Genomic DNA, 22769 nt, shown 5'->3' with positions numbered 1-22769 from the left:
CCGCCATACTTGGCTTTACCCACACCGCCTTCTCCCGCCACACCACCACTGTTTTTTTACCCTTTTTTTGAGTAGCGAGGAGCTGTGTGGGGTATGACTGGCGGACCCGCACCAGCAATTCCCGAGCTGCCGAGGCCAAGGTTACTTTAGCCTCGGCTTTGTAGCTCCGTCATCTCTCCTCTGGGGGCGGGGAGAGTGCGGGATATGTTACTTCATGTCCTAGGACACCTTTATCAGTGCTTAGCATAGGGACTAGGGAGTCAGTACCAAAGAGACTATAGTCTCCTTGGTCAGTACTGAGCACACTCTTGGCACACACAGTGGCATGTCCTATCCAGTAGCCTACGTAGGCTGTAGCTGCCCCACCACAGCCCGGGACCTGTTGTGGCGGGGAAGGGCCCAAGGGCCGGCTCCTTGACGTCCTGTGACTAGTGTGGGGTATCTGAGTGTTGTACTCCAATGTTCATGAATATCACGAGCTGGCAGGGGCAGCGTCGTCTGTGGTGTGAGTGTTGTATCGCCTGCCTTGCAGTACCGCAAGCCTGTGAGCTGCAGCAGCGAGGACGTGGGCGTGGCGCCGCCCCGCAGCGTGCCGCTCAACGCGCGGGACTACGTGGAGAGCCTGCACCAGAACAACAAGGCCACGCTGCTCTACGGCAAGAACAACGTGCACGTGCAGCCCGTGAGTACCCATGACCACGATGACAAAACAACCACAGGCAGGCTGTCCCTCATGAGTCAAAGCAGTCACGCCGCCACGCTGCCCCTAACATTCCTTGTTATTGTGCCACAGAAGGAGCAAATGGACGCCATGCCAGGCTACATGTCCCTCCACCAGACCACCGAGGGGCTCGTCATCAAGTGGACGCCCAACCACCTCATGAACGGCTGCTGCCCGGACACCACCGAGGACAAGAGGTGAGGCTTCCACCCTTCCCTTCCCTTCCCCTCCCTGCCTCTCACACCTTTCCTCACCTTCCTTCACCTCCCCTCACCTGCCTTCCCCAAGCTCTCTCCGTCTGCCCTCGTCTGTCCTGTATAAAGTGTCGAGTCACGTACTCTTCTCTCTGATCGCTGTTTGTAATTGATGATGTAGCTTATACGTACTACTACTTTGTAACTTTACATGTGGTATGATTCTCACAAGAGTGCTGCTCATTGTCAGGCTCCGTACTCTTATTCTTGTGCTACAACCTTCTCTCTCTCTCTCTCTCTCTCTCTCTCTCTCTCTCTCTCTCTCTCTCTCTCTCTCTCTCTCTCTCTCTCATTTTTCACCTGGCATACATCACAGTCCCAGGCGTCGCTTCCATCAGTTTAATAGCATATAACTCAATCCAGTTATTAATTTAACTTTGGCCATGCGATGTCTTTATTATTTGCCTCAGTAATGGGCATCATGTGAAGTTAAATAAATAAATAAATAAATATATATATATATATATATATATATATATATATATATATATATATATATATATATATATATATATATATATATATATATATATTCTATTGTTGGAAAACCTGCTTTCAGTTTAGCATCCCATTAATGGAAAAGATATTTTTAAAAAGCAGTAATGGATTAAATATTATCAGGATGTAATTTGATTTCATGCTGCAGTAATCATTTCATAAGTATTGAATTAAATCTGGGAGAAACTTATGGATTACACACACACACATACACACACACACACACACACACACACCTGGCTTCGGCCAAAAGAAACAAAAATGCAAAAGAAGCAGAAATGCCCACGGAACTATGAAGCAAAGTGCAAAAAAAAGCTGACACACACACAAAGGAGAAATTTTTTTTTTCTTTCATAAACATTGATTCTGAACATTTTTCATTGTTACTTATATGTTGCCCCTTTCCCTCTCTTACCTTTTCTATTCCATCCTTTCTTCTTTCCTTGCTTCCTTCCCTCCCTCCTCCTCCTCCTCCTCTTCCTCAACAGTCAGCCTCAGTATGATGGTGCATCTGTCTCTCTTCATGACCTCTCTGCTCACTTTCCTCTTTTATGCCCAAAAATCTAATGAAGTTGACTGTTTTTTGCAGACCTTTCTATATGGATATGTGCTTTCAAAAAAGGTCAGAATGGTAGAGTTGGTCTTTCAGCACTCATTATAGTTTCCAGAATGCCAATAGTGATGCACATTTTTGTAGTCCCTCAGAAACCTTTGTGGCACATGTTTTCCTCTAGAATTTTCCTCTAGCTTTTTCTCCCCCTTCATTTTTTAAGTAGCTGCCCTGTAGCCTTCCTGTAGCTGGCTATAGATAACTCAATGTTTTAAATGTCTCAGAACATGTTCATTAATTCAACATTCATGGCTGGATTAATTTTCAATGTTTCAGTATATGGACATTACAATACAGTAATGTTTGTGGCCAAGGCTGTGCACAATATAATGAAAATACTAATTAAAAAATAAAATCACTTAATATTTCTAGCAAGTTACTGATTGACCTAAAAATCAAGTGCAACTCATTGTTCCGTGTAGAAACACACACACGTGCAGCTCTAATAAGCCCTAATAAATAGTCCTATACAAAAATAATTTGCACTTCAGTGTTGTGTTCACTCCTGGAACAAGAAAGTGAGAGCTAACACTGGACAGTAAATATTTTTTTTCCTCTTGGTGCTTGTAATGTCACTAATAAGACAGTGAGGTATTTAGTGCTTCTCTGCTGCTGAGAGTGAGGAGGTGTGCCTGTGACTGATGAGGGTGTGCAGCAGTGTGAGTCAGTGTGTCAGACTGGTGATGGTGTGAGGAAGTGTTACCTGATAATGATTGGTCAAGGTGTGTTGCAGTGTGAGAAAGTATGTCTAGCATTGATTGGCAGTTAGTGTGTGGTAAGGCCTCAATCCTAATTCTTGAAAGACTTGTCAAAATCTTTAGGTGACTATGGCTATTAGGGCCATATATAATGCACTCCTGTCATCTAACAAGCCAAAAAAAATTATCCAAGTAGCCTAATCAGAGAAATGAGAGTAAACAGGGCACATGATTGTCTGAGGGAGCATTGTGAGAGTTACTGTAATGTTGGGCTTGACACACCCTCTGGCAAGGTGGGAGTCACGTCGCCTCAGTTTGCCCTGCCTCTCTGAGCTCCACGCCAAGCCCTCGCCCCCCTCCTTCCTGCGGCGCTACTCTGAGATTCCTCGTCCGTGAGTTTCCTCTTCCCTCTCATGCTCAGACAGAAAAAGATGTGCACTCATTTATGAGGGCAATACTGATAAACCAAGCTGCTTAGGCCTTTTATATAATATTCCTTTTTCAACTACCTTTACTCCAAAATTTGAGAAAGTACCCTTGAAGTACATCCAGATATTTTTTTAAACATACGTTCCTTAAAGTTTACAAGTTTCCCATAGCATGAAGAATGAGACATATCACTGTATTTTCTCTTAGCATGAGATGCTGGCCCACCCGAAGACTGGTAGGGCGAGCATTTCTGGGTTGCTGGCACTGTGGGAGCAGCAGTGTGCACAGAAACCCTTGTATTGTTGCACCTGATGGACACTCAGTGGTGGTGGTGGTGGTGGTGGTGGTGGTGGTCATGCTGGCTTAACTGTTTCAGGCCCATTCACCATCTCAGTATATTTGATTACCAACATTTTTCATAACTAATAAAAAGTACAATAGATGTATCCCACTGTAGAAAGTTCCCTTTACAGTTAAGTTTTTGTAATGCTTATGTTGGTAATGTGGTTTACATTGTTTACATGAAGTGTGATTTGGTGTGATGTGAGTGTGTGATTAAGATGTGTGGTGTGTTGTGTGGTTACAGACGTCATGAGATTATACGGTGTGCTTGTGTGATTGTGCATAGTGTGATGAGGTGGTATGGTGTGGCTGGGGGTTGCTTTTCATCACTGGCTATGCTGTGTTGAGGTGAAGGGAGGCACTGCCAGTCCATCACAGCTTGGGTCCTGAGCATGCTAAATTATCACTCACTGTTTCAAAGGTCATTACCAAGCTTTGTCAACTAAACAGCATCATTAATGAAACCAAGAAACAGAATGAATACTCACACAGCTTCTTGAAAAATGTTGACTTTAATTCTAGTTTAAAAAAGAAAAGTTAACATTGTAGGTTAACATGCTGGACTAACACCTCTTTGCAACACCTGCAGCATCTATTGGGAATATGCCCTCAACGTGCGTGTGGAAGAGATCGTTTATGTTCACTGCCACCAGCAAGGTACGTATGTCTGGGTGTTGGGCATTTGTTGTGCTTACACCAGAGAGAAATGTGTGAAGATAGATACCTGCAAACATTTTAGTGTATCTGTTTACAATAGCGTTTCATAGCCCTTCTAAAGATGGCTTCATTATTTTAGTCTGTCTTTTTAGAATGGCATTTCATAGCCTGCTCTTCTGACAGCTGATTCTGGGGGAACCATAGTGCTGGTGGGGCAGGACGGCACTCAGTACCCTCCCATCCACTTTCCTCGCGGCGGCCACTTGCTAGCCTTCCTGTCCTGCCTGGAGAATGGCTTGCTGCCCCACGGCCACCTGGACCCTCCACTCTGGTCACAGCGTGGCAAAGGTCTGGCCAGACATGGTTTGACTATGTCTTAGCCTTAAAAAGTATTCTTGAAATTAAATTGCAAAAGATGGTGTTCAAATACTTTTTTTCAATTTTGTTGTTGCTTGTGCAGGCAAAGTGTTCCCCAAGCTGAGGCGGAAGGCCCGGGCGCTGGCAGGGCGGCAGCAGGCGCAGGACAATGAGGACGAGGAGGCCACAGACTATGTGTTCAGGATCATCACCTCCCTCAAGCCTGACAGAATCTGTAAGTTTTGGTTGCTCTCCAGAGTCTCTCAAAGTATGAAGACATTCTCACCTGGATCCAAAACTATGAACTTTCTAAAAGGAATTCATATAGGAATTCATAAGAAGAAATTAAACAAGGAGGTTTTATTGTGTGAATTCTGTCACAGTAAAAGTATATAATTGCATTTCAAGTGTCATGATTACTTTGAGAATCACATAGCTTTAAATAAATTTACATGTTTTACTACCGTATTTCATATATAAACAAAATGTTTTACTTCAAATGAATCCAAATCAGATTTTCATAGTGCAGCTCTATTGAACTTAATGTTTTCTATTGTGAAGCTTTTAATATAACATACATATATTTGATAGGATTTGCACCCTTGCCTCCATGGTGATGTGGTTCGCATACCTAGCTACAAATCCATGGGCCTGGGTTCGAATCTCAGCCCAGGCAGTCAGCGTACAGCCCACCCAGCTGTTTCTCCTCCCTTTTGGGCTTGTCGATAAATGTTTACCTGGGGAAGGCAACTGTGGCAACCCAGATGTCACTCTGGCACTGTGTCCCAGGGTAATGGTTATTTCCCACCACATGCAGCCAGACCATATGGCCCAAACTTAACCTTTATGGTTATTGAAGCAACACTTCTTTATCTGTTCTTCATATATTTTTCGTACTGCTAATTTTTGCCTCTCAAATTTATAATATAGACTTGTCTTTTTGTCTTTAAATTCTTTATTTTAATTTCTTCAAAGAACTGATTTTGTTCAATCTATCGTATGTAAACACCTTTACTTAGCCCTGCTTCTAATAGGCTCATCCCTTCCTTCTGCAGCCCACCTTGACCTCATGTCCCCACTACTACGAACAAGTACTGGCTGGCTGCCTCGTGTCCCAAAGCTGTCATCACACTCCTCCTCCACCTCCTCCTCAAAGTCCCTCAGCATTGGGGACTCCATCAGTGAAATCCTGCCTCCGCCCCCAACCCCAAACCCCAGCCTGGACGTGCCATTGCCACCCACTGAGGAGTGCAGTGAGGAAGAGAAAACACACAACAATATGGAAAAGAACAGGTTTGTGTTGATGTATTATTTGACATTTAAACTGGTTCTTTGTTAAAGTTGAGGGTAGAACAACATCCCAGAACATGCACTCAAAAGAGGCCTAGTCTTTATTCCAGCAAAGTTCTATAATGGAATAGTATGTTGATCAACCTGCCTCCTGCGCAGTGACTCGCTGGAGCTGCTGTGTGCCACTATGAAGCACCAGATCATCTCCCGAGCATTCTATGGCTGGCTGGCCCACTGTCGCCACCTCAGGACCGTACGTACCCACCTGGCCGGCCTCGTGCTGCCCTCTGCTGCCACGCCATCACATGTTCCAGGTGACTTGATGCTCTTTGGGGTTTGTTTGATTTACTGTAAACATCAATATTTCTCACACCTTACCTGTTCCATTTTCCCCATTCCAATTCATTTTTTTCTGTTCTTTTCATTTAACATCCCTATTTTTCCTTATGGGGTTGGATGGTTCCTTATTCTATTTGTAGCTTAATATGTCTCCTCCTCACCTGTCAATAAGGATCCTTATACTTTTCACCTAACCTTTCCTTCTTGTCCTTCGTCACATCATCTTATATCACTTCTATAAGGCTCCAAAATGAGAATCACATCAAGAGTTTTAATGTGTTGTTTCTGTTGCAGCGTGGGAGGAAGGTGTGACAGAGGAGGTATGGACAAGCCTGCACACCGACGGCTGCCTCACCCAACAGGAGGAACTGCTGGCACGGGTGTACCTGGGCGGGGTGGTTCATCCCATCAGGAAGGAGGTTGGCACACTGTTGGTGGGGAGGAGGGGAAGGGGAGTCCATTTTAGTATGTGGCAGTTCACATCATAGTGAACGTAGGTTGGGGTCCTTTACAAGCTTAGACCCATAGTAAGGGATATGTAAAAGAGTGCCTCATGGAGCTCCTCAAATAGCAAGACTTCATTCACCTGTCTGGTTATGCTGAAATACTTTATGCCATTAGACTACTTTTTTTGTCAACTCTAGAAGGAAGTAGCTAGTTTAATGTTTGTCTTTAATGAGCCTTGAACTACAAGTGTATGATATATTTTTTTCCTTGCTAGTTTAACCATTGGCTGACATTTATTTCTTCATTGTTAGCTGTGATAGTTGATGAAGAATGTGAATATGTGTGATAGATGATGTAGGTGTAATAGAGTTCTGAATATTATGAGAACAAATGGCACTCACAAGCATTCTTAGTTACAAAATACCCGTCTACCTTTCTTTATCTCTAATGCCCTGTCCCCTGTCCAGCACTCCTTTACACATTCAGCCTCCCACTTACCAACTTTCTCCACTCATCCACTCTATTGATCCATTTTACTGGTGGTCTTCCCCTGACACCCCCTCCCTCAATCCTGCCCTCTTACACTCTCTTCACAAAGTCATCCTTGTGCATTCATATCATGTGTCCAAACCTCAGAGCACCACACCTTACCCATTCACCTACTCCACAATCCACTCCCTTGGCTATAACACCCATACCAAATCTTTCATACACATCTTCATGACTTTCCCCAAGCCATCTTGGCACACCCTTGTACCTCTCATATAGCTCATTTCCGTTGCATGTATTCACGGTTGCTGTGTTACAGTCCATGTCTCTGATGGATAGAAAAGAGTTAGGAGGAATGCTATATCTCATGCCCTTTACTCCCAGACTCACACATCCTCTTTTCATAATCTCTCTCCAGCACACCCATTTACTTGTCTGCCTTGCACTGCACTCCCCCTTACCTCTCCCTTTTCATCTCCTCCCCCAGCCAATTCTACAAAATATTCAACATAAGTGCAAGGTGCAGACCAAAATTAGTAAAGTTGGAAGACAAGTATTACTCAGATGGTAGTGCAAATTAAAACAGTGAAAGGTCTTGTAGTATTTACCAAAGTCTGACACCATTGAGGATCCTCCTGTAGAATATGAAGGTGTATGACAGAGGACATAGAGTACGGAAATGTGTTGGAGATGGACTCACTCAGCATGAATATATGAAATTGTAGATACCTGTGCAGGACAAAAATCTAGATCTTCATTTCACTTGTACCCCCTGTCTTACCTTATAGCTGTGAGACATGAACACTGAATAGTGGCTTTAAGAGTCAGATTGATGCCTTTGGTAATAAGTGTCTACACAGAACCATGGGATATCTCTGGAATGACTTTGTGTCAAACCAGCTGTTTCTCCATGAGACTGATCCAAGGCCTGCATATTCTGTGGACACCAACTGCAGCTATGCAGGCATGTGACACGCTTCCAGAAGCCGACCCCGCTCACCAGGTTATTTCTGTAAGAGACAATCCTGAGTGGAGGAGGCCAAGAGGACACCCACAGAGTTTGTGGCTTGAGCAAGTCAATAGATCCTGCCATGAGGTACTCAGGATGGGAAGGGGTCCTGCATGGAGACTTGTTTGGAGAAACCCCTGGGTTTGGCAGTGTAGGGTCGCCGAGACAACATGCCCCCTGACGTATGCCACCATTGATTGATTGACTGATTGATGTGTTGGTGTAGTTTGAGAATGATGATGTATTTAAAGCCCAAGAGGAAACAACAGAATATTCTCTTCTGTGACAGGTCTGGCCTTACCTGCTCGGTCACCACACCTTCGGAAGCACCGCCGAGGAGAGAGCTGAACAGGACCGCAGGGTGAGTGAGCGTAGCGCCATCTTCCCTTACTCTCCTCAACCAGTCATTTTTCTCACTTGTCCGTCCGTTGCTGTACCCTTGCCCTGCCCCTCTGATACATATCATTTCCCTCTCTTGTCCCTTCCATCATCTGTAGCTCTTCCCTCCCCCTCTGCTACATATCATTTCCCTCTCTTATCCCTTCCATCAATTGTCCTTCTTTCCATCCCCTCCCTAACAGTCATTTCATTCTGTTCTCCCTCCCATCACCTTTTCCTCTTTCCAGTCCCTGTTCTACCACTTATTTCACTCTCTTGCCTAACCCATAACTTTTCCTTATATGTTGTAGTGATGTAACAGCCAGCATAAGAGTTCTTGAGAGCTTCATAGTCCTCTTCTTGGAAACCAGCTGAAAATATTTGATATTTGGTTCTTCTATCATTCCTTGCAGTTTAAAAGAACATTGATACTTGTGCTCCTTTTTATATCATAAGAATCTCCACTCCTAACACGTACGTTTCCTTTTCCTCAGATACGTCAGACGTACGAGACCACGATGTCCGAGTGGCTTGCCGTGGAGGCCATCGTGCGGCAGCGGGACAAAGAGATCATGGCCATGAACATGCTCAAGTTGTCCTCTGAGTCACAAAATGGAGAAATCCCACTGGTAGGAAGGGACAGATCACTTAGTAATGAGGTATGGCCTGCTATGTTGTTGTAACCCAGCACAACACACCTCTGCTCTCTACTTCACCCACCTTCCTGTTATGTAAATGGTGCTTGTTGATGGTTTTGTTGCCCTTTCCACCTGCTGCTGTATGATTACTGTTTTTGTTCTTCTGTTAAGGTAGTGCACCACCTTAGAGATTTGGTTTTAATGATGTTCTTTTCTGGCTTCCACAAAGTCCTCACATCCACTGCTTCATATTATTGCACAAAAAAAATCTTGTGTTGAATGTTTGTGTTTTAATTAGTGTGATTTACTTATTTTTAAACTTAAATAAAAGCCTTTAAATGCAAATGCAGAGAGAATTTTCCTTGGAAAATGTTTCCTTGAAATATTTTCTCCATAAAATAGATTTTTTGCAAATAGCTTGACTCTTCCTTTTCCTCCACCATACACTGCCAAGAGAAACACATTATTTTAAGAACATACTCATTGATATTACTTATGTATTCAAGTGCCTGATTTCCTGTAATTTCCTTCTCTTGCACTTGCATAAAATGGTGCCAGTCAATGAATCAGCTTCATTTACAGGGAACAAAGTTATTGTAAAACCTCATCTTATTGTTATTTATTCAGACATGAGTGTTGTTGCTAGTGCCCTGGTAAGCTAAATGAAGCTGACTAAACCTGTAATTAATCAAGGGAAGAAAGTAATACTTTGTGCTCTAAATCTTGTTACAAAATAATGGCATCTTCCTTGTTCCCCCATCACAGGTGTTTGAGCCCGACACCTTGAGCATCGGGTCAGTGGACAACCCTGGCGTTGTGCACGAGGAGGAGGAGGACATCCCGCCTCCTGAGGGTTCGTGTCCAAACAAAGACATGACGGAGGAGATCAGAAATAAAATCAACAATGGAGAAGATGCAGAACTACCTCAAACCAGAAGTAAAGAGATCTCATTGGAGGAGGAGGCAGAGTTTGAAGAAGGGATGTACACCAAGGAGAAACTCAGGCAAGAGAGCAAAGAGAGTGACACAGCAGAGGTGACGAGTCCTGTGAGTATACTGTGAAAAGTAACATTCTGATGAAGTGGCTACTAATGAAACCTGAGGCAGCAAGTTTCTCCAACTAAAATAAAGCAGATATCAAATTAGAAGTTAATATATCTAGGAGCTGAGTGTGTCTGAATGTCTGAATATCTAGGAAACTGACCACTCTTAATTGCAGTCAGACCACAAATGTGACCTGGAAGTCCTTGTTTGATTCCAAATGTGTTCAACTGATTTTTTTTAAATATTACTAAGTTGCTCCTTTAAGAATGATTTGTCGTGGTTACTCTAGAAATATGAGTGTTACATCATGCCTGGGAGGTTCTCCTCACTGTTACCATTGCCACCCCCGGCAGACATGTGTGATCACTCCTGACGAGGGTGTGGAGGAGGGAAATGAGCCGGCCAGCCCCCAGCATGCTAACGATGACACAGGTGAGTCATACCTGCCCACTGCAGGGCATGGTGCCATCCTGCATAGCCACACTCTAGGGCAAGAGCCTACTGATGGCACGTCACTGACACTCTCACACCACGGCCAATGTGGCTACGCAAGGAGTAGTGATAACTAAAGCAGCAGTTACTTCACCAACACCTGAGTTTGTGATGTTGCATTTTCTAGACTTTAATAATAGAAGAAGAATGACTATATTGGCACTTCTCTGACACTGTCCTTTTGTAATTTTTTGTTTAGATTTTTTTTAAATGTTTTTATTCATAAAATGATGATATTTGCAGAGCTCACATATAACATGGACCAATACATCAGGGTACCACATTTTGCTTACAGAATCATAAAAATGCCTTTCCTGATTAAGTTCATGCCATTATATTTTTCAAAATTAAAAACTTCTTTTCCATGGCATTTTTTCTATAAAACAATTGCCGAGTTCTATATATTCTTTTATTTTTAATTGATTTATTGCGTAGCTCTAGTGTGTGTGTACCTTTAGTGTTTCCGTTCTTACAGCAGCCAGTGTTAGTGCCTCGTTCACCGTGGAGACTTGTAACCCCCCCACCACCACCCCAGTTATAGTTAGCAAAGCCTCCCTAGACAGTGGCAGCCACTCTGACGTAGGTGTGTAGCCCACGTGTTTCTCGTGCCCACCTTGGGTTCGGCTGTGCCTGCTTGTCTCAACTGTGCCTGCTTTTGGTGCAGTCATCCCTGCTTGTGGTCCCGCTGCAGCACTGCCACTTCTGTTGCGTGGCGAGGGGTGCCTAGCTTGGCTTTGGGTGCTGGAGGGTGCCTAAGTATATTTTGAGCCAACCTGCTGACTAAAATTAAATCATATTTTTTGTAAACATCCATCTCCCTGACCCTGCATATGCTATGCAATTACCATTAAAGCTTTCAAGCTTAAATTACATTTGTTTAGTATTATTTTTTAGGCACTACTTTCAGTTTCTAAATTTTTCTTTATTATGGTTTCAAAATCTGATTTAATATACTTAATAAAATAAGTAATGATTATATTTTTTTAGCAGCAAGTTTATTATGCCACATTTTTATTAATCAACTTCATTTTATCATCAAGGACATGCAGTGAAAAAAAATATTATTTATATTTTCATGGCTTATTTATTTGTTTTAATGTATTGCAAGCTTTTTTTACTTTTTTTCAGATTTTGCTTTAAGAGTGTTTTCTCATATTTTACCAGTTTACATAATAAATTTCACTCATATTTTTCACTAATAATCTTTTACATGTCATTCTCTGAGTCAATTTTATAAACCAACCACTATACTAACTGTGGCTTGAAGTTCACCACCACAGGCTGCTCATTGGAGGTGCAGCCTGGACAGCACCTGCCACGGCCACCCCCTCACTGCCTTGCCTCATTGCAGTAAATGGTGTTGAGGAGGACACAGTCGCCGATGAGGAGGTGCGGCACATAACAGAGGACAAGGAGGAGGACGAAGATGGCAGCATGAAGGACGGCATCACAGAAAATGGAAAGGCTGATGAGGACAAGAACATGGACACACTGGCAGTGGATGACAACCAGGATGGCCACAGCGTGGAGTCCCGTTCCTCGTGCATATCTCCGGCCTCCTCCCAGGGTGGCGTTTACTCGGTAAGGATACTCTGCACTTCAAGTAATTGGTAGAGTTAGAAGCAGAGATACTGCTTGTAATAATATCAGGAATAATGAAGGAAAGTGATAATGGTATAGTCCTGAAATGCACATCACTGGCTGCTTTGCTGCCCTAACTTATTCTGAAGGCCTTCCTTCGATTCCTGGCACTCAGCAATGCACATTTCAAGGTTTTTCACTGTGTTGTTGCAGTTTCTCAAAATTGAATAGGTATAGTCCATTCACTTAAATGGACATTGCTGATTGGCTGTTGGTTGGCAGGGTGTTTAACATTTTTGGTGATGATCATTCCTGCTTTCATAAATACTACCAAATAAAATTCTTGTCATTACCTCTTTGACCTCCTTACTCTCCCCTAGACTGAGCTGCTGGACTCCTTTGGCCTAAACCTTCACCGGATAGACAAAGATGTCCAAAGATGTGACCGTAACTACTATTACTTCACACCAGACAACCTGGAGAAGCTTCGCAATGTGATGTGCACGTGAGTATAGAGTTGGTCTTGACTAAAGCCAGAGCACTAAATGTTCATTTGCTTTGCCTTGAGTGTCACCACCATTGTTCTCTGTCTCATGGCAAACACTGTGTAAGGAGGAAATCCCAATGCTTGCCTTACAGAAATACATTTATAATATGTTCACTTATATAAGTATTGTGGTGCTTTTTTTCAAATGTGAAATATTATAAAATTATAGAAAAAACATAAGCAGATGAGTGTTGCAGATTCATAAGATTCTGGCCACTGCTTTAATCCTTCACCTATTGTAAACATGCAATACAGTACAATATTCAGTTATCATTCTTATGCTTCCCTTACCTGCCAGGTATGTGTGGGAACACCTGGACACAGGCTACATGCAGGGGATGTGCGACCTGGTGGCTCCACTTCTTGTTGTCTTTGATGACGAGGCGGCCACCTACTCCTGCTTCTGCCAGCTGATGGCGCGCATGTCCCACAACTTCCCAAACGGTGGAGCAATGGATCAACACTTTGCCAACATGAGGTGAGGCAGAGCTGGAAATTCCATCAACAAGGATCAACCATCAATAGTATTCCTTAATATTGCAGTGCAAGATGATATTAGAATTCTCTATAATGATTTTCAAACAACTGTCTTAAAGGTGTTGTAAAGCATACACATGCAGGAATATTTTAAAGAGCAAATAAGTAATCGCATCATTTTCACGTTTCACTTGTGACTTCCTTCTTTTCAGGTCACTAATACAGATCTTGGATTCTGAGATGTTTGAGCTTATGCACCAAAATGGAGACTACACTCACTTCTACTTCTGCTACCGGTGGTTCCTCCTTGACTTCAAAAGAGGTAAACTTGTGAAACTCCTGGAAAGTTTGGGCAGTTTGATGAGATTTTGCCATTCTTGTGCAGGCTGAGCTTAACTGAAGTCATATCCAGGTCACTCCATCATTAGTGGATATATTTAAATTCACAGGAAAATTATGAAAGACCTTGCCCTAATATCAAACACATCTGACCATCCTAAAAACTAGCCTATGAATCAAAGAATCCACCTGGCTATACACAGTAATAAGATGGCATTTAACAGTGGGACTGATGCACAATAGCTTGCATTGTGCATGGGTTCTGTTGCACAATAAAGTGGATAGTCACCCTCACTTACAAGTGCACTCTATTCTGTAGCTGGCAGGTTATGTTCAGCAGACACTTCAAACATTTTATCATTTATAGAACTGTACTGACAATTTTATCATTATTTTAGTTGAGGTATTTAGATTTTTTTTATTGAGAGAGCTTTCATTATTAATTATTGTAGGAGAGGCATATTCCACTAATTTTTGTAAATACTTTTTCCTCTGCTTCTTCCTTGTTTATCTCATTTCACATTCAAAATATGTAATGTTTAAATGTGTGTGTGTGTGTGTGTGTGTATTTTGACCATCCCCGTCTGGCCCTGCCAGAGCTGGTGTACGAGGATGTGTTCCGGGTGTGGGAGGCCATCTGGGCAGCGCGCCACGTCTCCTCAGCACACTTCGTCCTCTTCATCGCCTTGGCACTTGTCGAGTATTACCGGGACATCATCCTTGACAATAATATGGACTTCACTGATATCATCAAATTTTTCAATGGTTAGAACTCCTTCTTCTCCTCCTTCTCCCTTCCTTGTTCTCTATAATAACACTCAATCACCATCTGTCATTAGAGTACTATTTTTTAATCTTTATTTACATCCTATGAAATTTTTTTCACATAAATGGGTTTTACCCTGTACATAGATAGATAGATAGATATATAGATGGGTACTTAATAGTATATGCTCCCAACTTCACCTAATCTAAGCATGAAGACAACTGTATTAAATTCAGATGTTATAGACAGCATCTAATTTCCGAAGTTGTTTACAATAGTGTGTTAGAATTTTCTAACAGTTGATATTGAAAGTGTCATTGTAGCAGCATTGTAGTGAGCAGGGAGTACAGGGCTGCATGATTCCTTCCTTCCTTCTTCTGTTGACAGAAATGGCTGAGAGACACGATGCCAAAGTGGTCCTCCAGACAGCCAGGAACCTCGTCCTTCAGCTTCAAACATTAATTGAAAATAAATAGACCTTCTAGAGTACTTTCATGTGCCAAAACTGCAAGTCTTGCCCTGTTGTGTACACTTAAGGTACATGCACCCTGCGTCCGGAGCAGCATGAGTGAGTGTCAGGGGTGGCTGTGTGCTGCCTGGACTCTTATGCAAGATGGAAGAAACTCAGGCCAACCTAAAAGAGTTTGTAGCAGTGTTAAGGTTTGGGTCAAGGAAACAGAAAATGATCTATATTTCTAGTCTGGCTCTTAGTTGAATCCTTTGTGAAAGATGAACGAATACATAATATATAATATCATGTAATGATGCAGTGAATTTTGTTCATATGCATGTATGTTAACATACAGATATCTAAATAGATAAAGTCTATATTATATAGTAATAGTTGAAATTCTTTATCAGATTTTATATAGATGACCTATATTTCTTTGAATGTTGAATGTATTTACTATAATTTAATGTGAAGTACACACACACACACACACACACACACACACACACACACACACACACACACACACACACACACACACACACATACATACATACATACATATACATACATGCCCCCCCACACACACACACACACAGCTAGATATGTAATACATATACTTTTGAAAGTCAAAGTCTATAAGATTATAACTCAGAGAAAGTATTTATTGAAATTTTATTAGTTCATGCCATATGTGTAAGACTCAGTGTTGACATAACACAGTTCTTGCTGTGTTAGAGTTTGTGTGTCCCGGATGACTGTGTGAGATAACCAGAAGTGATGAAGTGATGGCTCCCCGCTGGCGTGCGACTGCTGGGGCAGTGCAGCGGCCAGCCCCTCCAGGCCACGGCACCTCTGTGGCTAACTAGGTTACGTATATATATTTTGTACAATGAATACTATTCTGAACATTTATTTATTGCCATATTTTTACATACACACACTTATGTATAAATATATATATATATATATATATATATATATATATATATATATATATATATATATATATATATATATATATATATATATATATATATATATATATATATATATATATATATATATATATATATATATATATATATATATATATATATATATATATATATATATATATATATATATATATATATATATATATATATATATATATATATATATATATATTTGGTAAGGGGTACCAGATATGCATAGATGTTTCCTTGTGAGTGCCCTCTTCGTGACAAACACTGTCCTTCTGTTCAGCCTTCATATCTACACATTTTCTCGTCTGATGAATCCCGTAATGAGGAATCATTATTGATATTTGTGCTGTGCTAGTTTCTCCACTGACAAATATGATTGCATTCACAGGCTGTACATAAACCTATGATCTCTGTAGCACATGGTGCGGGGGACGACACCCTGAGTCAGGGCAGCCCAGTGCTGGCCTGAGGCAGTCCGGGGTCTTTCTGTCATGGCTGCCCACTCGATGGTGGGGACTTGGGTTGTATTGATAATACACATATTTGCATATATTTGTTTAGTCACTTTGAGAAGTGTTGATTATTGCTTAATATCAATACAACCAAAATAATACTTAAAAAGATTAGTACAGTTGCATCTCCATTTTTGCAAATAACTGATGTTGCTGAAAGCATTCCAAAAGTAATGATGGTGAAGTTAATGAGCAGACATTGAAAAAGGATCTCCTACAAGACCCAAGACATTTTTCATTACCTGAAAAGTGTCTTTCATTCACATCACATGTGTTGAACTGCTCTATTACTTTCACCTCAAATAACAGCAGCAAATGAGAAGAGCAAAGCAGCAAAAAACTAGAACTATTGTGAAGAATATGCAGTGACATGGTGTTGTGTGTGAGTTGAATCTTGTAGAAGAGTGGAGCAGCACTCCATCCTGTCTTCCTATACCTAGTGAACCTTTCAGAATAACTCATTGTCATAATATAAGACAGAGAACACCGCTGCCCTCCATGTTTTCATTGGAATCATTAATTTCCTCAGTCTCTGCCTGACATAAATACTTTGGGACATGCACCATGCAGATAAGTTGTAAAACACATCACAGGGCTACTGCCCTCTCATCCAAGCCAACCAAATAGATTAATGTCACCAATGTGAGTGTGTGCTGCAGGTATTACCAAACCTGGCCACTCTACTGTTTTGTGCAGATGCCTATTTGCAGTTGTTTGAGTACAAAGTTCATTGCAAATATGAAATGTATTAGTATCACATTTCACAGACATCTAAGTTAATAGTCTTGCAGATGAGACTTGCAAAAATGGAGATTCTGCTTTATAAATGCCAAATATCTATAGCCTCTCCAGAGATCATGGAGTGTGATTGATTGCGGCTTCCTTATTTATCAAGATTTGAGACTGAGGGAGGCACAAGCAGGAGGACTTTGTGTCATGAGCATATCTTGCTGAGCAGCTCTCTCACAGCAGCCGCCAGAGCCACACTGGGCTGGCAGCGTCCATAGTGGCATGGTTGTCGGTGTTACGTAAGGAAGGCTTCAAGTGCTGCTTTGAGAACTCAACATTATTCACTTCTTGTTCAACTATTGCATCATCATCAGCACCACAGCCACATTATGTTGGTCCTATCATTGATGCCTTTTGTTATATTTCAAGGTTTTGGACACACATTCAACCCTGGTCTTCAGATTGAAATATGTCTATATCAATAGCAGCCTTGTTGTCCATAATGTATCAAAACATTCATAAATATCACTGATATGTTCTATTTATATATGGAATTATGTTACATCAGTTTTGAGAGTGTGCATTGCAGCTAAGTTCCACTTGGTTTAGATTTGTTTGAGTAAAATCTTTCTTCAAAATTGTCACAACATCTATTTCTTTATGGTGTGCTTGTGTCGGCCAGCACCACCAGAGAGCACAAGGGTCATGGCATTCCCGCATCAGGTTGTGTCTGCAGGATTCCTCACTGTCTGAGAAAGGATACTTAATATAGGGTCACAAATTTTGAAAGCTTGATTAATTAAGGTGAGTGAATGGTTGTGTGTGTAGCCCATCCCATTGGGTGTTTTGAAACAAACATCATATGTTGCTATATTTTCCAAAGTTTGGATCTCCCTCATCTGGTGTGCAGGAAAAGGGGTTAGTGGCAATTATGAAAGGTGAATGAGTTTCTTAAGTTTAGTAAGTAAGTGAGCGAAGATGTTGCCTACGGTAGATAAGTGCTCTTTTCATGTTCATAAGGATCAAAGTTTGCATACCAGTCATGGCAGCCTCATGGTGGGAGGCAGCCCTCTCTTGCACCCATGGAAATGTTCTGTGGTCTTCATTGCCTCTGTGGGGATCATTTAAATGTTCTTAAGGTAAATGGCAGTGAAAATGGCAATTGGTGGGCAGGGAACTGTTGCCACCATTGTGAGAGATTCAGTACCTCTTTACTTAACTGATTTATGCAAGATATTGGTTTACATTTTATTTATCTATTTATTTCTACTGCTTATATATATATATATATATATATATATATATATATATATATATATATATATATATATATATATATATATATATATAGATATATATATATATATTATTTTTTTTTTTTTCACATTTTATTTATTTCTTCTTAGTTTTTGGCAGCTCATGGACTGGATTTGTAGTTGTAATGTGCAACACTCAGCAGCAAATGCATAATGCCTCCATCTTTGGTTCAGTGAGTTGGCTCTGTTCTTCCTTTGGTATTGCATAAGACATCTTGAACTAAATAAAATCAGGGCTGCATAATTATTGATAATTTATTCCTCAGGGTTTTCTTAAAAAGCAGGAAGTGCAGTGTCACAACAAACTGTGCAGTTTTCAAGATCATAAGCTGATGCCCCACATCCTTTTGATGACTGTGGACATTTCTTAAATTAATGGAAATGTTACAGTATACTTTAGTAACTGTTTGTTGCATAAAAATGAGGGTAATGGTGGGGATAAAAACTTTAGATGAATTAAACTTCACTATGAGTATACTTTTCCCACATTCTGCCCCTTTCATCTGATCTTCACTGAGATAAGTCCAATGCAGGGGAAGTAAACCTAGTTCAACAGTGCCAAGCTGATGATACACTGTCTGCTGTTGTCAAACTGAGCCACATATAATGAATCTATGAGAAACAAAGTAGTCCTTTTCCTAATATTAAATTATGAGGCTGAATTATGACAGAAAGATCAGCACTTCCATATGTCTTCAGTCCATGAGCCTCCACAATCTCTTAAAAATATAAATGAATTGATATATATATATATATATATATATATATATATATATATATATATATATATATATATATATATATATGTGTGTGTGTATATATATATATATATATATATATATATATATATATATATATATATATATATATATATATATATATATATATATATATATATATATATATATATATATATATATATATATATATATATATATATATATATATATATATATATATATATATATACATACATACATACATACATACATACATACACACACACACACACACACACACACACACACACATATGTATTTCATGTAATGCTACATTGACATGCTTCATACCTATGTAAGTAGTTTGTTATATGTGCATATGCAACTACATTAAATTATATGTTACTTATGCACGAGCAAGCCAAAATAGAAATGATCTGGCATCTGGGAGAGTTCAAGATTCTTTTGGTAGAAACTGAGAAATTAATTCCTAATTTTTTATATTTAGTGAAAGTTTGCTTTGTATCCTTATTTACTTGTGTTTTAAAGTGTTGCTGAAGTATTCATATTGTGAATGTATGCAAAACTATGCTCTACAACAACAATTTTATATCAGCCTCAGTTTCTACCTGAAGAACAGGTGAAAATCATTGACCACAATTGAATGTACATCATTATTACCTTTCATATGTGAAAATGCAACAACAGGAGAGAATTTATGTTGTAAGTCAGAGGTACTATGTTGCTTATTGCTGCATGAAAGGTCTTCCAGTGACTGTGTGTGTGTCTTGTTGAAAGGACTGGTGTTGATCAAGTAACTCCTCTCAAGACCCTGTTTATTTGTAGGACCGTTGTCAAAAGTCAGAGCTGCCTCACCCTCTGCTGCCTCACACAGGAGAGAAGGATCACAGAGTTTAGAGAGTTTAGCAGCTTCATCACCACCCCATCAAGAGCAGGCATCTTGATGTGTCATTCATATACTCATCTTAACATGATTGTATTTTATGTCACCTAGATTTGAAAGTTTGTCTGAGCATACACCATAGTGATCAGCAATGTCAAGACCTATAGTTTGTAGCCATTGTCAGTGACTCAATAGCCAGTGTAACTATTTCTCATATACTCCACAGTTTAAGCACAAGTCTCACAGAAGTTTCATTGAAGAGCATGCTGCATTTACTCTTAATATTGCACCTTATCAACTGTTCACACAGCAATGATGTCCATGAAAATGTGATATGTCCTGTTGGGCTGTGTACTGGCCACTTAGGACATGCCCAGCAGCGTCCATGCTGTGCACAGAGACAGGGTGCCCAAGGGTGCACAGCTTGAGAAGGGTACACATGCCAGACAGTCATGATAGGGAGTGTTGTCACAGTTTATGAAAACTTTGTCATAAGGTGACTTCCAGCAAGCAGATACATAAAAAATTCTGAAAATATGAAACTTTCCAACATGACTGTTGATTGTGTTGACATGTATCTACAAGTTTGTTAAATTATCATGCCATCCAGGATGTCTGATAAACAATTGATCTTGGAACAAGGAAATATTTATTGCAGGATAACTTGTTAGGCCCCATGCAATACTTTGATACTTTGACTGGAGGGACAGCTAGTCTGATGTTTTACTAAAGAAGTACAGGTCTGATAGAATGAATGAACAGTTACATTACATTATCACTGATTGGAAAAACAGCCATAGACGCTGCCCATTACATGACAACCCAGCAAACCACTTCTCTCAGCTCTCTGTCAGCATCAGTGACTGCCACCAGGCATCATCAGTTTAGTTTCTTCATTATCTTACACCAGCTGAAGTCCCACGTGTTTTTTTTTTTTTTTTTCCAAAAAATGTTTTATTTTATTAATAATGTGTAGAATTAAAAAAAAAATTTTTTTTTTAATGTAAACATGTTTTTAGTCATGATAATGTAATTTTGAATTGTATTTTTTTTTTGTCCAGTGGAAGTATTCGTCACTAAAACAGGAATACGTATCATACAGTCATCCCCCCCTCTACCACCACCACCATTCTCTCGCATCCACACTACCAACTCTTCATTATGAGAACAAGGCGCCACATCACCATTGTCCACATGATCCAACTGGTTTCATGAATGTTCCGAAAAGTTTATTGACCTCCAACTCAACACTGGCACTGTAGTTCAGTTGGGAGGACACATGCCTGCCATTTCTTGTGATGTAGGTGTGATTTCTGCTGTCGACAAATGGGATTTTTGGCTGATTCCCAGGCCACCGAGCCAGGATAGGTATTCCTAGTGTCCATTTCCAGAGAGACCACAGTTCTTCTAATGCCAATGCATAGTTGAGCTTTTCTTGGCAGCACAAAAGTTTCTCAGCAACGCTTGCTGTGTACTTGCAAAGTACTGCAGCCTTTTCCATTGAATGGATTCTTTGTGGTCATATATAGAAATTTGCCTCGACCATCATCAGAGGCATACTGGTGAGCCAATGAGGAAATAGCCAAGGCTGCCAGCAAAACACTCATACACCTGACAGAGGCCCCATGTCTTTTGGTTTGCTGGGAATGATCAATAGGCAAATTTGGTCAAAGTTGTACCATATGGAGAAGTAAATGTTCAACACACCTTAAGTGTGTGTGTGTTTCAGAGAGAGAGAGAGTGTGTGTGTGTGCTTCATTGAGAAAAAGAGAGAGTGTATGTGTTTCAGAGAGAAAGAGTTTGTGTGTTTCAGAGTGTGTGTGTGTTTGTGTGTTTCAAAGAGAGAGAGACACCCCAGCTCTCCTAATGCCAGTGCACAGCTGAGCTTCTCCAGGCAGCACAAACATTGGCTCAGCAATGCTTGTCGTCCTGTGCTTGCAAAGTACTGCAGCCTTTCCATTGTATGGGTTCTATATAATATTTTGCAAACTGATTCTTGTATTTTTTTAAAGCTTGTGTTCAGTGTGCACTGAGAAGTTTTTATGTGTATCCATGTCAAATGTATCATGTATAGTTGATTTATTTAACATATCATTTAAGTGCCATGTATGACTGTCACTGAGCGAAATAAATCCTTACTTGTTGCCGGCCTTTGCTCCCAGACAGTGATGGTTTGGGTGAGGGATGGAGGCACTGACTGATGATATCCATGTGAAGTATATAGGCTGCATTAGGATTTTCAGTTTAGCGAGTAAACCACAGTAATGAGGGTCACCAAAATTAAAGTCACCACTGAGGGTTCTGACATATAGATCATTAAAGGAGGAAGAATTTTAACAGACAGCTTCACACATCATGACTGGTTCGGCCTCGACTGAGTACATTAGAGATAAGAAAAGGTAAATTAAAGCTGGGGGCATGGCCTATGGTATAACTGCACGTGGCCTTAGTGTTCATCTGCCCAATATTTTTTTTTATTTTATTTTATTATATTTATTTATTTATTTATTTATTTATTTATTTATTTTTTTTTTTTTTGCCGGTAGCTACGTGGTGGGATAGATAGAACCATTTACCGTGGTGCACATTAAGGTAGCTGTCCTTTATTTTATTTATTTTATTTATTTATTTATTTATTTATTTATTTATTTATTTATTTTTTTGCGTGCCGGTAGCTACGTACGTGGTGGGATAGATAGAACCTTTTACCGCAGTGCACATTAAGGTGAGTGTGACATCCGGATTACCACAGTTTACCTTTACCGGGT

The 22769-nt window shown here is 40.5% G+C and overlaps 1 protein-coding gene across 1 annotated transcript in view; it reads left to right on the top strand.

Annotated features, from left to right (window-relative positions):
* The window catches only part of LOC127007684 (small G protein signaling modulator 1-like), a 66175-nt gene extending 50764 nt beyond the window's left edge, over nt 1-15411 (top strand). Inside the window, exons 5-24 of the mRNA XM_050878902.1 lie at nt 533-682; nt 794-918; nt 2063-2095; nt 4142-4209; nt 4393-4557; nt 4670-4801; nt 5622-5859; nt 6016-6170; nt 6490-6614; nt 8430-8501; nt 9013-9147; nt 9922-10203; nt 10554-10632; nt 11168-11275; nt 12044-12273; nt 12654-12778; nt 13119-13298; nt 13510-13619; nt 14234-14401; nt 14790-15411. Of these exons, the coding sequence (XP_050734859.1) occupies nt 533-682; nt 794-918; nt 2063-2095; nt 4142-4209; nt 4393-4557; nt 4670-4801; nt 5622-5859; nt 6016-6170; nt 6490-6614; nt 8430-8501; nt 9013-9147; nt 9922-10203; nt 10554-10632; nt 11168-11275; nt 12044-12273; nt 12654-12778; nt 13119-13298; nt 13510-13619; nt 14234-14401; nt 14790-14878 (2769 nt within the window). The 3' untranslated portion in view covers nt 14879-15411. The remainder of the gene's footprint in view (nt 1-532; nt 683-793; nt 919-2062; nt 2096-4141; nt 4210-4392; nt 4558-4669; nt 4802-5621; nt 5860-6015; nt 6171-6489; nt 6615-8429; nt 8502-9012; nt 9148-9921; nt 10204-10553; nt 10633-11167; nt 11276-12043; nt 12274-12653; nt 12779-13118; nt 13299-13509; nt 13620-14233; nt 14402-14789) is intronic.
* The last annotated feature ends 7358 nt before the right edge of the window (nt 15412-22769 follow it).

Source organism: Eriocheir sinensis, chromosome 36 (genome assembly GCF_024679095.1).
Source record: "Eriocheir sinensis breed Jianghai 21 chromosome 36, ASM2467909v1, whole genome shotgun sequence".
NCBI lineage: Eukaryota > Metazoa > Arthropoda > Malacostraca > Decapoda > Varunidae > Eriocheir > Eriocheir sinensis.
The sequence above is the reverse complement of the archived record's forward strand: the minus strand, read 5'-3'. Positions and strand labels throughout refer to the sequence as shown.